General features: G+C 39.8%; 1 protein-coding gene and 1 pseudogene across 6 annotated transcripts in view; both read left to right on the top strand.

Moving 5' to 3' along the window:
- Positions 1–15,476, top strand: part of RABGAP1 (RAB GTPase activating protein 1) — a 161,764-nt gene that overhangs the window by 23,933 nt on the left and 122,355 nt on the right. For all 6 annotated transcript variants that reach the window (XR_011255497.1, XR_011255498.1, XM_069582468.1 and 3 more), the window contains one exon: positions 111–310. Coding sequence is in view for 2 of the 6 variants with exons in the window: in XM_069582468.1 (XP_069438569.1) it covers positions 161–310 (150 nt within the window). In the remaining 4 variants the exon portion in view is untranslated. The remainder of the gene's footprint in view (positions 1–110; positions 311–15,476) is intronic.
- LOC138436628 (large ribosomal subunit protein uL4 pseudogene) lies at positions 8,677–10,005 on the top strand (annotated as a pseudogene).

Genomic DNA, 15,476 nt, shown 5'->3' with positions numbered 1-15,476 from the left:
GTTTTGTTTTTTAATTTAAGTTTTTTATTATGTAATTTGTAAAACTTAGAACATAATTGAATATCTGGCAGACATTCTATATGAGTATCTGTATGGTTTTTGTTTTTCAGGCATCTTTAAAATATTTAATCATTCATGAGTTGAGCTTCATTCTTGAGTCATGGATGACAAGGCTTCTGTTGGAAAAATCAGTGTCTCCTCAGACTCTGTGTCTACTCTTAATAGTGAAGATTTTGTCTTGGTTTCCAGGCAAGGAGATGAGACACCATCTACAAATAATGGAAGTGATGACGAGAAAACAGGACTCAAGGTAAAACTCCATAACCTAAGTTCCTTTTGCTTAGCCTTGCTAAGTCATTGCAAAACTTGGCCTTAATAGGAAGGTATATGGAGTGATAGTGAGAACATGGAAATAATATCCTCCTTTTAATGCTAAAGAGTTTTATTTACAAATATATCTGATTAGAGATTTTCAATTTGATTAGCTTCTAAATCCATTATCTCTAACTGTAAAAACTACTGATCATAGTGTAAGCATTTGTTATTTTAATTTTGTTTTCATGTTACCATTGAGTTAGAGGTGATTCTTTGGGGCCTTTTATATGTAGTGTAAAGGCAGTAGCAGGTCAGCACTGCTATTTATAAAAATAAGTTTTAGAATTACTAAAACAGGACTTAAAATTCCTGGCTTTTGGCCATTTCTGTTTGTTTTCTCAGCAAAGTAGATCACTGTTACATCTTCTTCCATACTCTGTTACTGTTTCTGTTCTTTTTGGATATAAATAGAAACAGATTACCTGTTAATGTTATTTAAAATGTAACTAGCTTTTAAAATACTTTGATTTATGTTTGTTTTTTATACCACAAGTATTTATTGAGTATTGACTTTGTGCCAAGTACTATTCTAAATACTAGACATACAGTAGCAAATAAGACAGGCAAGGTCCCCTGCTCACCTAGAGTTTTTAATCAAATGTGGGAAACAGACCCTAAGCAAATAGGAAAGTGAATGTTAAGTAAATTTAGGTGGTTTGAAGAAAATCAAAGCAGAGTACATTGGTAAAGCGTGAATGGCAGGTATACTATTTTAGAGAATGTCTTGAAATGACATTTGAGCTGAGATCTGAATGAAATGAGAAAGAACATGTTCATGGAGAAATGTGAAGAAAGAGTTTTCCACAGGAAACAAAAAATAAAAAAAGATCCTAAGGAAGACCACCCATTTTAGGACGGAGATTAGAGCAGAGTGAGTAAAGTAAATAAAAGTGCTAAAGTATGAGATACAATGAGTGCAGGAACTGGATCGTGTAGAACTTTGTAGAGCTTAGGAATTCAGACTGAGAGAGACAGTATGGATGGCGTGAGCTCTGTACCCACTCCCCAGAAATATTGGTAACACTCTTTTTTTTTTTTTAATTAACGTCTGGAAATATTTTAAAGGCCATGCAGCAATTGAAGAAACATTTATTCAAAGCATTTTTACTAAACTTTGGAAAAGAATCTGTGGTATTTGAACCAAGACTTGTTTTTCCATCTCCTCTCCTACCTGAGGGCTGCCCTGTTGGCTCAGACTGTAAAAGAATCTGCCTGCAGTGCAGGAGACCCGAATTTGATTCCTGGGTTTGGAAGATCCTCTGGAGAAGGAATAGGCTACCCACTCCAATATTCTTGCCTGGATAATTCCACAGACAGAGAAGTCTGGTTGGCTGCAGTCCATGGGCTTACAAAGAGTCAGACAGGACTGAGTGACTAACACTTCTCCCAACTGAGCAAGATGGTAACTCCATTCTAGATTGGTACTATCAAGAAAATAGGGTTTCTTTTCCCCACAGTTCCCTTGGAGTAGGGCTGTCTTCCAAGGAAGAGCAGTATGAGAGCATTCCTCATCCTGCCTCTATCTGCCTTTTGCTGGTCAAGTGTGGCTGAGTGGTAATGGCTGCCTTCTTTTGCCCACACCTTGCTTCTGGGATGTGAAAACTACTTAGGGCACAGTGCTGCTAAGAACACTGAGAGGCCAGTTGCCCTTAACCTGGCTCTAATATGTAAGGTAGTGGTTCCATACTAATGGAATAGTGGCAAGTAAAGAGCACCAGAGACTACTGCACTGCCTCCCACACCTACCAAATACTCATTCTTTGGAAATGGAGTGTTGCTCAGAAGTATGCCATTATCTACGCTCCCAGATTCATAGCTGTAGCTCAGAGATTTTGCCAGCAATGAGGAATGGGCCACAACACAGCTCGTAATCTCTGCCCAAAGGAGCGTCGTTGACAACAGAGTGTAGAGAAGTTCAAGCCTAAGGGTACTCTCAAAAACAATGGAAGTGGTAGTGAAAAGTAATTGGGAGGAGATTGTTAGATTAATTGGACATACAGGTTTAACTTCAGGCTTGCTGGGAGGAGACCACCTATGATAGGGAGGGCCAGATCTCAAACATTGACCTCTAGAATGCTCCCATCAAAGTAACCTAATCTGATTGGTTTGTTCTGTAGAGCAGTTTATTACCTGAGAGGATTGTTGAGAATTATAGAGCAAATCACCCACAGTTAGTGAAGCTTAATGTCTACATAACGTGAACCATGAACTTCCTGATGTTCAAGCTGGATTTAGAAAAGGCAGAGGAACCAGAGATCAAATTGCCAACATCCGCTGGATCATGGAAAAAGCAAGAGAGTTCCAGAAAAACATCTATTTCTGCTTTATTGACCATGCCAAAGCCTTTGACTGTGTGGATCACAAGAAACTGTGGAAGATTTTGAAAGAGATGGGAATACCAGACCACCTGACCTGTCTCTTGAGAAATCTGTATGCATGTCAGGAAGCAACAGTTAGAACTGGACATGGAACAACAGACTGGTTCCGAATAGGAAAAGGAGTATGTCAAGGCTGTATATTGTCACCCTGCTTATTTAACTTATATGTAGAGTACATCATGAGAAACGCTGGGCTGGAAGAAACACAAGCTGGAATCAAGATTGCTGGGAGAAATATCAATAACGTCAGATATGCAGATGACACCACCCTTATGGCAGAAAGTGAAGAGGAACTAAAAAGCCTCTTCATGAAAGTGAAAGAGGAGAGTGAAAAAGTTGGATTAAAGCTCAACATTCAGAAAACAAAGATCATGGCATCTGGTCCCATCACTTCATGGGAAATAGATGGGGAAACAGTGGAAACAGTGTCAGACTTTATTTTTTTGGGCTCCAAAATCACTGCAGATGGTGACTGCAGCCATGAAATTAAAAGACTCTTACTCCTTGGAAGAAAAGTTATGACCAACCTAGACAGCATATTCAAAAGCAGAGATATTACTTTGCCGACTAAGGTCCATCTAGTCAAGGCTATGGTTTTTCCTGTGGTCATATATGGATGTGAGAGTTGGACTGTGAAGAAGGCTGAGCACCAAAGAATTGATGCTTTTGAACTGTGGTATTGGAGAAGACTCTTGAGAGTCCCTTGGACTGCAAGCAGATCCAACCAGTCCATTCTGAAGGCGATCAGCCCTGGGATTTCTTTGGAAGGAATGATGCTAAAGCTGAAACTCCAGTACTTTGGCCACCTCATGAGAATAGTTGACTCATTGGAAAAGACTCTGATGCTAGGAAGGATTGGGGGCAAGAGGAGAAGGGGACGACCAAGAATGAGATGGCTGGATGGCATCACTGACTCGATGGATGCGAGTCTGCGTGAACTCCAGGAGTTGGTGATGTACAGGGAGGCCTGGCATGCTGCGATTCATGGGGTCGCAAGGAGTCGGACACGATTGAGCAACTGAACTGAGCTGAACTGAATGTCTCCATGCCATCGTAGAGACAGCATCTTACCAGAGCTGCTACCCCAGGATGAATGAGGGCAAATCACCCCAGAGGAGCAGCATCAAAGGTTTAACACCGTGGGAATTAGGGGAATAAAATTTACTAAAATAAGTCAGCCAGTCACTAAATAAACAAGCATAAAAAAATAAAAAGTCCCAGAGTGTGGAGACCAGTACCAAGAACTGGAACAACATATTTTCTAAAATAATCTAGTTTCCAACACAGAATTGTGAGGCATGCAAAGAAGTAAAATATTACCCATACATCATTTTTTAAAGGCAGAGTGATATGTTGGATCTAATATGCAAACTTTGAAAGTAGCCATTATTAAGCCATGCTTAAAGAAATAAAGTATGATGGCAATGACAAATCAAATAGAAAATGTCTTGAAGAAGATAATAAACTACAAATTGAAAAGAACCAAATGGAAATTCTGAAATGGAAGAACACAATAAGTGAAATGAAGACATCACTAGAGAAGCCCAACAATAAATTTAAACTGGCACAAGGAAGACTTAATGGAGAGAAATGTTATCAAAATGGCAGTACAAGAGTTTCTACCATCCTACCCTCAAAGAACACCAGTGTAGACACTAATGGATGCGAGTGCCTTCATGGACATTCAAGAATCCAACGGAAAAGTTCCCGCACGTTGTTGGGGCAAAAGCATCCAAGATTGGACCCACTGAAGATGATGAACAGTTTGATTCTATGTGTCACTTCACCCCCACTGGGGTGGCGCAGCTCAGTGCCATCAGATAGTCAGCTCGTGATTTCTTCCATGGGGGAAGGTGAGAGTGTGTGATTGAGCACATGACTTCCCTGGCTTTGTGGGACACATCGAAAAGGCCCATTTTTTCCTCACATCATCCAAAATACTCAGTCATAAACTATACATCCTGGGAACCGACTGCTGTACTGGAAGAACAGCAGCCAAGGTTGGGAATGGAACATATCAAAGGAGCATGGATGCCACTAACTGCTTTGGGGACTCCATCAGGAAACCCACCCATGAGCCACTGGGGTCGACTCCTGTACAAGTTCTCCTACTGGCTCATGGGCACCCCTAAACTCCACACACCTCACTCAAACATGTCCTTACCCTGTGGCTGCCTCCCTGAGTAGCCCTGAAGGCAAGAATGGTAAGTGGGAGTCTTTGCAAATAGCTAGTGAGCACATGCCAAAAGTCAACCAGATTATGCAGTATTGGAAGAACCTACACACTGGAGCATTCATCATCTTAGGGAAAGCCAATGCAGTAGAGAGCATCAACAGACGGATCACACGGAAGAAAATGCTGTGTAGTACCAGACAGGTTGCTTGGAACTATCTAGTCTGAAAATGGGGAAAATGAAAACAGTGAGTGAAGAAAACCTGTATGAAGTGTCACATTATCACTAAAATCATCAACTTACGCATTACTGGAGTCTCAGAAGGACAAGAAAGGGAGAAATATGCAGAAAGCCTCTTTAGAGACTTAATGATTGAAAACTTCCAAAATTCCGGGAGAGGTTTGGATATCTAAATTCATGAAGTTTATAGGCTCCCCCCATATATCAACCCCAAGTGCCTCTCCAAGATACAATAAGGCTTTAAAGTTAAAGACAGGGACTTCCTTGGTGGTGCAGCAGTTAAGATGCCACTCTCCTAATGCAGGGGGCCTGGGTTCGATTCCTGGTCAGGGAACTAGACCTCACATGCTGCAACTAAAGATCCTGCAAGCCGCAACTAAGACCCCATGTAACCAAATATTTTAAAAAAGAAAAATGTTTAAAGCAACTAGGAGAAAAAAAGCTTCTTGTATTACAAAGGAAACAGCCCACCACCATCACCACCAATAAGGTTTTTAGCATAGTTATCTGCAGGAACCTTGCAAGCTAGAAGAGAATGGGATGATACACTCAAGGAAAGAAGCTGCCAACCAAGAATACTTTAGTTGGCAAAACTGTCTTTCAGAAATGAAGGAAAGGTAATTCCCTAGTGCTCCAGTGATTAGGATTTCATGCTTTCGCTACCCAGGTTGCAGATTCAGTCCCTAGTTGAGGAACTTAGATCATGTAAGCCACATGTCATGGCCAAAAAAAAAAGAGAAGGATGACAGGTTTTGCCGGGAGCCAGCGTGAGGAATCCCACCCGTGGCAAAGGTCATGAGGAAGGAAGCCTGACAAAACACAAAGGCAGGGATCAGGCTTCAGGGGTTCCCCCTGGAATTTCCTGAGCATCTAACCCCCAAATCAGAGTCTGCCAGCTTTACTATATTATGCTTTTTACCTACTCTTCTGACATTAACAGGGGGCTGTCCCCCCACCACCTTTTTTTAGGGAAAAGTTAATTTAGAGCTTTTAGATAATAAGTCTCCTGGGCATAATAAGAGTGTTTCAATCCAAAAACCCCTCTGGTGGCTCTCTAACTTGCCTTACCCAGACTTTTACAATTACGCATGTGATTGTTTATAGCCCCTCAACTGTGAGAGGCACGGGAAGCCTAAACCATAAAGCCTTTCAAAGAGTTAAAAGTTATTAGAGTAGTGCTGGTGTAGGATTTCATTATTGGGCCAATGCTTGTTGCTAAGTTCCCATATCTCTTATCCACTGTACACCTGGGAGCACATTTGTTAACATAGTTAGAATGTAAGAAAAAACAAATGTAGCCTTGAAACTGATCACATCAGACTTTTGAGCTAATTGGTTCTTTGTTGTAACTTACTGCACCTTTGCTTCTGAAAATGTAACTTTGTTTGATACTTTCTGAGGCTGACATAGATTAGAAATATAAAGAAAAAACACTTCAAGGGAAAATTAAGTTTTCTGGTTGAGCAGCCTTTATCAAAAGAGGGTCTTAAAATGTTTCACAGGCCTCCAAGGCCAGAAGATAATGTACACAACATCATTTGTGGGAAAGGCATAAAAGTCCTTCTAAAAAATAAAGTTACTGGGGCCTCGCTCACCGAAGCAGCTTGGTCTCCCCGTGTCTTCTTTATTTTCTGGCTGAATTCCCATCTGGGGTGTGGCGGCTCGCCATGTCTACTTACTTGCCCTGGCTTCTAAGACTCACGTGAAAGGTAGCCCAAGGCGGGGCACCCTCTACTATTCAAACGGGTGCCGGTGGCCTAACGTAGATGGTGCAAACCTCTTGTCTTGAGGTTTTATTAGTTCTCCACGTAAACCAAGTTATTCAGCCTCTTTTCTCCACTAATTTTCCTACTACACTATTCTTTCCTAATCTAATCTTATATTTCTAATTAAATAAATCTCTCTTCGCGGACTCCATCCACCCTTCGAATTCTCTGGATCCACCAGGGCTGGACCCCGGCAAGGTTTCCCCCTCTATCTGAAAGTAAGATGTTCCTATGAAACTTTGTAAGCTGAAATGACATAGTAGAGTATCCCCTGCTTTCTAAAAGTTTGTGTTTTACCACTTTTCTTGTATAAAGGGTCTACACTAGTACAGTAGTTGCTTTTTTCATAAAAGCAAAAGTCATCTTCAGATTTCAGTTAGCAAAAACAGGTACTGATGTAGGCCTTCTAAGAAAGCAAAGTGACATAATTCAAAGTTTTGGAAAGTGAGAGATACTTTATAATGGAGAGAGTTGATCATTAGACCTTAATAAAGTCCTGAAAGGAGTTCTTCAATCTGAAATGAAAGTACACTAGTTAGTAATATGAAAGTATAAAATACACTGGAAAAAGTAAGTATATGCTCAAAATCAGTATAGTCTTAATACTGTAATGTGGTGTTGATTAAGTAAATCTAGATTAAAAGTTAAAGGACAAAGGTATTAAAAATAGCTATAGCTACAATGAATACATAATATAGAAATTTAAATTGTGCCATCAAAACCAATGTTTGGGGAAGTAAAAGGTAGAGCTTTGTATGGGATTGAAGTGAAAGTGAAGTCGCTCAGTTGTGTCCGACTCTTTGCTACCCCATGGACAGTAGCCTACCAGGCTCCATGGTCCATGGGATTTTCCAGGCAAGAATACTGAAGTGGGCTGCCATTTCCTTCTCCAGGAGATCTTCCCAACCCAGGGATCGAACACGGGTCTCTGGTCTCCGGCATTGCAGACAGATGCTTTACCATTTGAGTCACTAGGGATTGAGGTTAGGTTGTTACCAAGTAAAATATAATGTTATATCCTGTAAAATGTTATATGTAAATCTCATGGTAATTACAAATTAATAACCCACAATAAAGACACAAAAGCTTAAAAGAAGGGATACCACTCTAGAAAGTGTACCACTATAGAAAATCATCAATTCACAAGGGAAGATAACGAGAAGAAGAAAGGAATAAGGGACCTGTAAAACAGCCAGAAGACAATAACATAATATTAGTAAGTTCTTATTTCAATAATAATTAGTAATTATTTCAAATGCAAATGAATTAAATTCTCTAATCAAGTGACAATATCAGAATGTATTAAAAACAGGAAAAAAACTACACTGTATGCTACATATAAGAGACTCATTTCAGCTTTAAGGACACACATAGACTTATCCGTGTATCATGTAAAGCGATGAATAGTTATTCCATGCAAATGGAAAGAAAAGTACCATTTCAAAACAAGTATATGTTAGGTCACAAAACATATCTTAGCAAGATTAACAAGACTGAAATCATACCAGTTATCTTTTCTGGCTACAGTAGTATAAAATCAACAAAAGGGGGAAAACTTGAAAATCTACAAATATGTGGAAATTAAACAACATATTTCTAACCAACCAGTGGTTGGTCAAAAAATAAATGCAACCACTCAAAAAATAAAATGGAAATCAGAAAACATCATGAAAGAAACAAATATGGGCTTTTCCTGTGGGAGCCGCCGGGGTGAGAGGAGTGTGGCCTTCTCCTCTCCCCACCATGGCATGTGCTCGTCCACTGATATGAGTGTACTCCAAAAAGGGAGAGTCCTCTGGCAAAAATGTCACTTTGCCTGCTGTGTTCAAGGCTCCCATTCGACCCGATATTGTTCACACCAACTTGCTCAAAAACAACAGACAGCCCTATGCTGTCAATGAATTAGCAGGTCATCAAACCAGTGCTGAGTCTTGGGGAACCAGCAGAGCTGTGGCTCGAATTCCTAGGGTTCGAGGTGGCGGGACTCACTGTTCTGGTCAGGGTGCTTTTGGAAATATGTGTCGTGGGGGCTGCATGTTTGCACCAACCAAGACCTGGCGACGTTGGCACCGCAGAGTGAATACAACGCAGAAGCGATATGCCATCTGCTCTGCACTGGCTGCCTTAGCCTTACCAGTGCTGGTCATGTCTAAAGGTCATCGTATAGAGGAAGTTCCTGAACTTCCTTTGGTGGTGGAAGATAAAGTTGAAGGCTACAAGAAGACCAAGGAGGCCATTTTGCTTCTGAAGAAACTTAAGGCCTGGAATGATATCAAAAAGGTCTACGCCTCTCAGCAAATGAGAGCTGGCAAAGGCAAAATGAGAAACCAGCGCCGTATCCAGCACAGGGGATCCTGCATCATCTATAATGAGGACAATGGTATCATCAAGGCCTTCAGAAACATCTGTGGAATTACTCTGCTTAATGTAAGCAAGCTGAACATTTTGAAACTTGCTTCTGGTGGTCATGTGGGACATTTCTGCATTTGGACTGAAAGTGCTTTCCGAAAGTTAGATGAGCTGTATGGCACTTGGCATAAAGCAGCCTCCCTCAAGAGTAACTACAACCTCCCCATGCACAAGATGCTCAATACAGACCTTAGCAGAATCTTGAAAAGCCCAGAAATCCAAAGAGCACTCCGAGCACCACACAGGAAGATTTATCGCAGAGTCCTGAAGAAGAATCCATTGAAAACCCTGAGAATCATGTTGAAGCTTAACCCATATGCAAAGACCATGCACTGAAACACCATTCTTCAACACGCCAAGAATCACAAAATCCGCATAGATAAGGCAGCAGCAGCACTAGAAGCCAAATCAGATCAGAAAGGGGTTCAGGGCAAGAAGCCTGTGGTGGGAAACAAAAGAAGGCTGTTGGTGATAAGAAGCTGAAGAAGCCTGTGGTGGGAAAAAAGCCTGCAGGGACCAAGAAGCCAGCAGCTGAAAAGAAGCCCACAGAAAAGAAACCCATCTCAGAGGAAAAGAAGGCTGCTGCATAAACTTAAATTTGTTTATTCCATAAATGCCAAATCATTTTGGACAGCTAATTTTGAATAAAGACCTGAACAAAGAGGCAATGAAAAAAAAAATGGAAACACAACATATTCCGCATTCCATGACTTTTGTGTGGAATCTAAAAAAGCCAAACTATAGAAACTGAATAAAATGGTTTTGCCCAGAGGTCACATTGGTGATAGAAGAAAAGGAGATTTGGGTCAGAGATTACAGACATCCTCTCCTCCATAAATAAAATCACGTACTATATAATTCATTTATGTATAATTTTTAAAAATGCAAAGCTAATCTTCAGTCATAAAAAGTGGGACAGTGATTGCCTGGGGGAGGGACAGTGAGATGGGGAAGAAGAGGAAGAATCCAAAGGTGCGCCACTACAGTGGTGTGCGTGCATGTATGTGTGTTTACACATACAGATGCATATATATCTAATGTTAAAGGAGTGTCAGTGCTACATTAGGAAGTGATTTTCTAAAAAAGGCAGCAGCAGAATAAAGGAACGAAAAATATATGAGACAGATAAATGAAAAAGCGGCTCACCTAAATTGAACTCTTATTATATCAATGACAACATTAAATGTGAATGGATTAGCAGTATGATCAAAAAGTAGGAATTGTCAGCATTGGATAAAACATCTAGGAGACCCATCTTCGATTCAAAGATATAGATAGATTTAAATAGTTGGGAAAAGTTGATGCTAACAGCAATCAAAAAAATGATTACAGTGATATTAGGCAATGTAGACTCTAAAACAATGTTACTAGAGATGAAATGAATGCGTTATAATCGTATAAGGGTCAGTCCACCAGGAAGGTCTGACAATGTATACCTAATAAAGGAACTCCAAAATACATGAAGCCTTGGATTTTACAGAGATGGGTTTTGGAACTGAGATTTCCTTTATAAAGCACCCTCAGGAGATACATTCTGAAGAGGATATTACTTGAAATATAGTTAACTGCTTACAGTCACAAGAAGAAAATAAAACACAGAAGCGTCTATGTCTTAACTGATTTGGAGGTGAGTCTTGTTGAGAATTTGTACCCATAGGTTTACCTTCATGTATATTTGGAGCTTGAATTTACACTACCTTCATGTTCCTGGGTTAAGAATTCCTTTTGGGCACCTGACAGGATCAATTGTAAAACTGTTGAGGGACTTGCTTGCCACCCAGGCTGCATGGTATTCCCATGGATAACTCTGATAAAGAATAGTGCACAATTCAGAATTTACAAAGGACAATTCATCACAAGCAAGAGTCAGCAAACCAAAACTGGCATTTGAATTATTACCTGTAACCTTAAGGTGGGCATGATTAAAATGACTAAACATTTAAAGAAAATTTTTGAAACATTAGAAAAGGACAAAATTGCAAAAGATTTTAATATTCCAAGCAAACTAAAAATAGAACTTCTACAAACGAAAATTAGACTCAGTGAAATTAAAGGTACAACAGATACGTTACCCACAAAATTCTGAGAAAATTACAGAAAATAGCATTGAAAGATGGCAAAATAAGAAAAAGCAATTAAGAAATGTGGAGACTGGGATACAAAGGACCAACAAGTACCTAAGTGTCCCTTAAGAATAAGGGAGGGGGAATTCCCTGGTGGTCCAGTGGTTAGGACTGTGCTTCCATTGCAGGGGTCACGGGTTCTTTTTCTGGTTAGAAAACTGAGATCCTGCCCACTGTGCAGCATGACCAAAAATAGAATGAGGGAAAGGAAATTAACATAACAGTGGAATATTTTCCAAAAGTGATGATACATAAACTCTCAGCTTAGAAAATCAGAATGAATCCCAACCAGTATGACAGTGTTTGGCCACCTGATGCCAAGAGCTGACTCATTTGAAAAGACCCTGATGCTGGGAAAGATTGAGGTCAGGAGGAGAAGGGGATGACAGAGGATGAGATGGTTGGATGGTATCACTGACTCAATGGACATGAGTTTGGGTAAACTCCAGGAGTTAGTAATGGTCAGGGAGGCCTGGTGTGCTGCAGTCCATAGGGTCGCAAAGAGTCGGACACGACTGAGCGACTGAACTGATGACAGTAAAACTGCAGAACATTACAGCCAAAGAGTAGTTTTTAAAAGGCTGAATGAGAAGATGAATAGGACCTAGTTCATGCCCTCAAGATGGTTACAGCTTAGGGTAGATGACAGTCGTTAAAAATGTTGTTGTGATCATTTCTACTAGTCTTTGTAACAAATAACTCAAAAATCAGTGGTTTGAAAATCAATTTATTCTCATGATTTTGTGGATTGACTGGATGTTTTGCTGGCTTTATTTGGCTTCCCTGGTGGCCCAGACCGTAAAGAACCCACCTGCAGTGTGGGAGATCTGGGTTCAATCCCTGGGTTGGGAAGATCCCCTGGAGGAGGGCATGGCAATCCACTCCAGTATTCTTGCCTGGAGAATCCCATGGACAAAAAAGTCTGGTGGGTTAGTCTGTGGAGTCACAAAGAGTTGGACACGACTGAGCGACTAAGCACAAAACAGCACATTTAGATTAATGTGACTTTATTCAGCTGGTGTATTAGCTGGGCACTGGGCTTGACTGGGTCTCTCTCTCTATGTGGTTTTCAACTTAGGCTTCTTCCCAGCATAGTGGTCTTAGGGCAGATGTAAAAGCTGTAAGGCCTCTTTTAAATCTGAGGCTTATGAATGGTATCACCTCTACCACATTCTTTTGTGGTAGAAAAGCTAGTCACAAGGCCAGCCCAGATTTCATGGATTTAGAGAACTAGACTGTACTTTTTGATGAAGAAGGTGTAGAGATTTTGTAGACATATCTAATTTTCAACATCAGTTTAATTAGGTCAGTACCATGGTAGAGTTTAACAGAAGGATGCTATAGAACAAAGCTGGCAGAAAGTTGTCCTAGCTTGGGGGAGGAGTCAGACTTCTTTGAGAGAGTAAGTCCTTTAAAGGAAAGCTGTATGTGATGGTATAGTCATAAAAAACACAGGTATATTTCTTTATGAAATTTTCTGACAGCTCACATCAAAATCTGAGAATTATCTGTAAATTCAGAAAATGTTGCATTTCTCTACCTCGTCTCATGTATGAATCCTGCATCCTTTAGCTCCTAGCCAAAGATACTCTTTAAACGTTGGTTGAGGGTACATTGATGAGCTAGTACTTTTGAGGCAGAAAGTTCAGTTAGATAGTTTTTTTAAGTTTTTTAATGTTCAAAGAGTTTTCTTCTTGAAAAATCCAGCTGACATTTTGGTTGGAAAAGAGTTGCCAAACTTTATTAAAGTAGCAGATACAAAAGTCACTGCTTAGTATTGCCTGAATTAATCTTCTGACTCAGTTTCTGAAATTGTTTTAGAGTCAGTTATCATGTCCTCTAAAATGCAGATCTTTTACTCAAGCAAAGTTACTAAACCATGAACCACAGTTTAATTAAGGGGATCAGAGTGGTGGTTGGATAGACACGGAAGTAAATTTGTCACCATGACAAACTTCATCAAGTGCTAGAATATAGACATAAGCAGAGTTACATGAGAACGTAATTGTTGCCTGAAAAAGAAGAAAAAGTTTTTCATTCAGCAGATCCTTAAAGAGTGTTTAACAATTTCTCGAAGAAGAGTCTGTGGCATGTGGAAAGATCAGGAAGCGTGAAGAGTTTGGAGTTCGGGCCACTGCATGCAGTAGAATTGAATGTGCATGCTTTTCTTTTTCTCCCTAGATGCAAATGCAAGTAGCCTTTTTGTCACTTTTTTTGTCTAATTATAGAAACAATGTATGTTTGATGTAGAAAATTCATACCATACGAAAAGTAAAGCCTAGCCTAGCCATGATCCTATTATTTAGCACAAACTAAGTAGTTGGGATCCTTCTTCAGTTGATTTTTAAAGATAAATGCACAAGGTTCTCTTTCCCTTCACTTTTAAAATTAATGTCAGTAATTCCTAATGATAATATTAGTTTGTTTTTTTGATCCTTTCTTTATATAGTAAAATAAAGACATGGATAATCAGAACAACTGCAGTTTTAAAGTGAGGCACCAAGTGATTTAGTGATTTATCCAGGATACAGAAAGGATGTATCATGAGCAAATTTGAGATGAGTTACTATACTTTTCAGTATCCAAACTGGACTTCTGCTTCTTTTGTGCCTTGCTTTCTGATAAGCCTGAGATTTGCATACTTGTTTTGAAATGGCTCAGCTGTTACCCTGAAGCTGAGCAAAATTACTTAGTTTGAACCATTTTCATTTGTATTTTTCACTGCAGTATGACACAAGTAGTGGGAACTGTAGAGCTTCATGAATTTATCTTTAATTTCTGATTTTCTGTGGATTTTTCCAGCACACGTTGATTTCCTAAGCATGCTTTATTGAAGACATAAGATGTCCACTGGAAAAGCATCTCACACTGCCTAGAGTAGCTTTGTATAACTGGCAAAGCAAATAGAGCCTGGTTGATATTGTTGCAGTGAAGGGAAACAGGAACTATAAAGTTAGAAGTAAAAAATTAAGACCAGGAAAGGACTCTGAATATTGCCTTTGGAACATGTTGTCCGTAGGTTCCCTAATGCAGTTTTGCTTTCAAGGAAATACACTTGTAGCCAATTCTGCCGCTTAAGTTACTACCTTTATTTGATATTATTTAGAAATGACAAATGTTATTCCATTAATGCTTCTTTTGCACATAAATAGTATGTGTGTTCTTAGTTTTCTTCAGACCAAAGAAAGTGGAAGAATTATTAAAGTTACTATTTGCTTTTTTTTTTTTTAATCTCACCTCCAGTAGGTGGACAAGAGTTTATTTAAAAATAGCTGAAAGTTGGGTAGGGAGATACTTATTGGATGCTTACTAGTTGGCAGGTACCGTGATGTAAGAAATGAGACATTCGCTACAAAAATCACATGATTCAGTGGTTCTAATGTATACAGTGAGTGTCCAGAGATCATATCATTGAACCACAGCAGTCTTGTGAGATAGGTATTAACATTCTCATTTTAGGGATGGGGCAGTTGTGGCTCCCACAGATTAATTTGCCCATAGCCACCGGAGTTAGTGTCAGAGGCATGTCCCCAACTCAGATTTGTCTTATTGTGGAGCCCAAGTAGGACTCCTGAGTGTAGCTGCGTAGGCTATGCCCTGTGCACTCCCAGGCTGACGCTGTTCACATAGACTGTGATGTGAAGGGTGCCCCCTGGAGTTGTGCCACAAGCCAACTCTTGGTCCAGTTTGTTCCTGTACTATATAAGTAGAATTATAAATAAATCATTCACTGAGCAGTCTCTGTCCTTGCAAACATCTATGTCTGTGTTTGGCTACTTTATGCTTAAATGTTTTTTTCCTCTCAATTAAGGAATGTTTTAAACAACTCTCTCCTCCTCTACTTAAAGATTACATGGAGATGAACACAAACCAATATGTGACCTTTAGTTATCTATGCATATCTGCTTTGCTTTCTTATTTTTATATTTGGGCTAAATTAAGTTAGAAGTGTTTTTTGGACTTCAGATAATTGTGGTTTGTTGTTACTCAGTCGCTACGTCATGTCCAACT

The sequence above is a fragment of the Ovis canadensis genome, chromosome 3 (assembly GCF_042477335.2).
Source record: "Ovis canadensis isolate MfBH-ARS-UI-01 breed Bighorn chromosome 3, ARS-UI_OviCan_v2, whole genome shotgun sequence".
NCBI classification, from domain to species: domain Eukaryota; kingdom Metazoa; phylum Chordata; class Mammalia; order Artiodactyla; family Bovidae; genus Ovis; species Ovis canadensis.
Note: the sequence above shows the minus strand (reverse complement) of the source record. Positions and strands in the feature narration are given on the sequence as shown.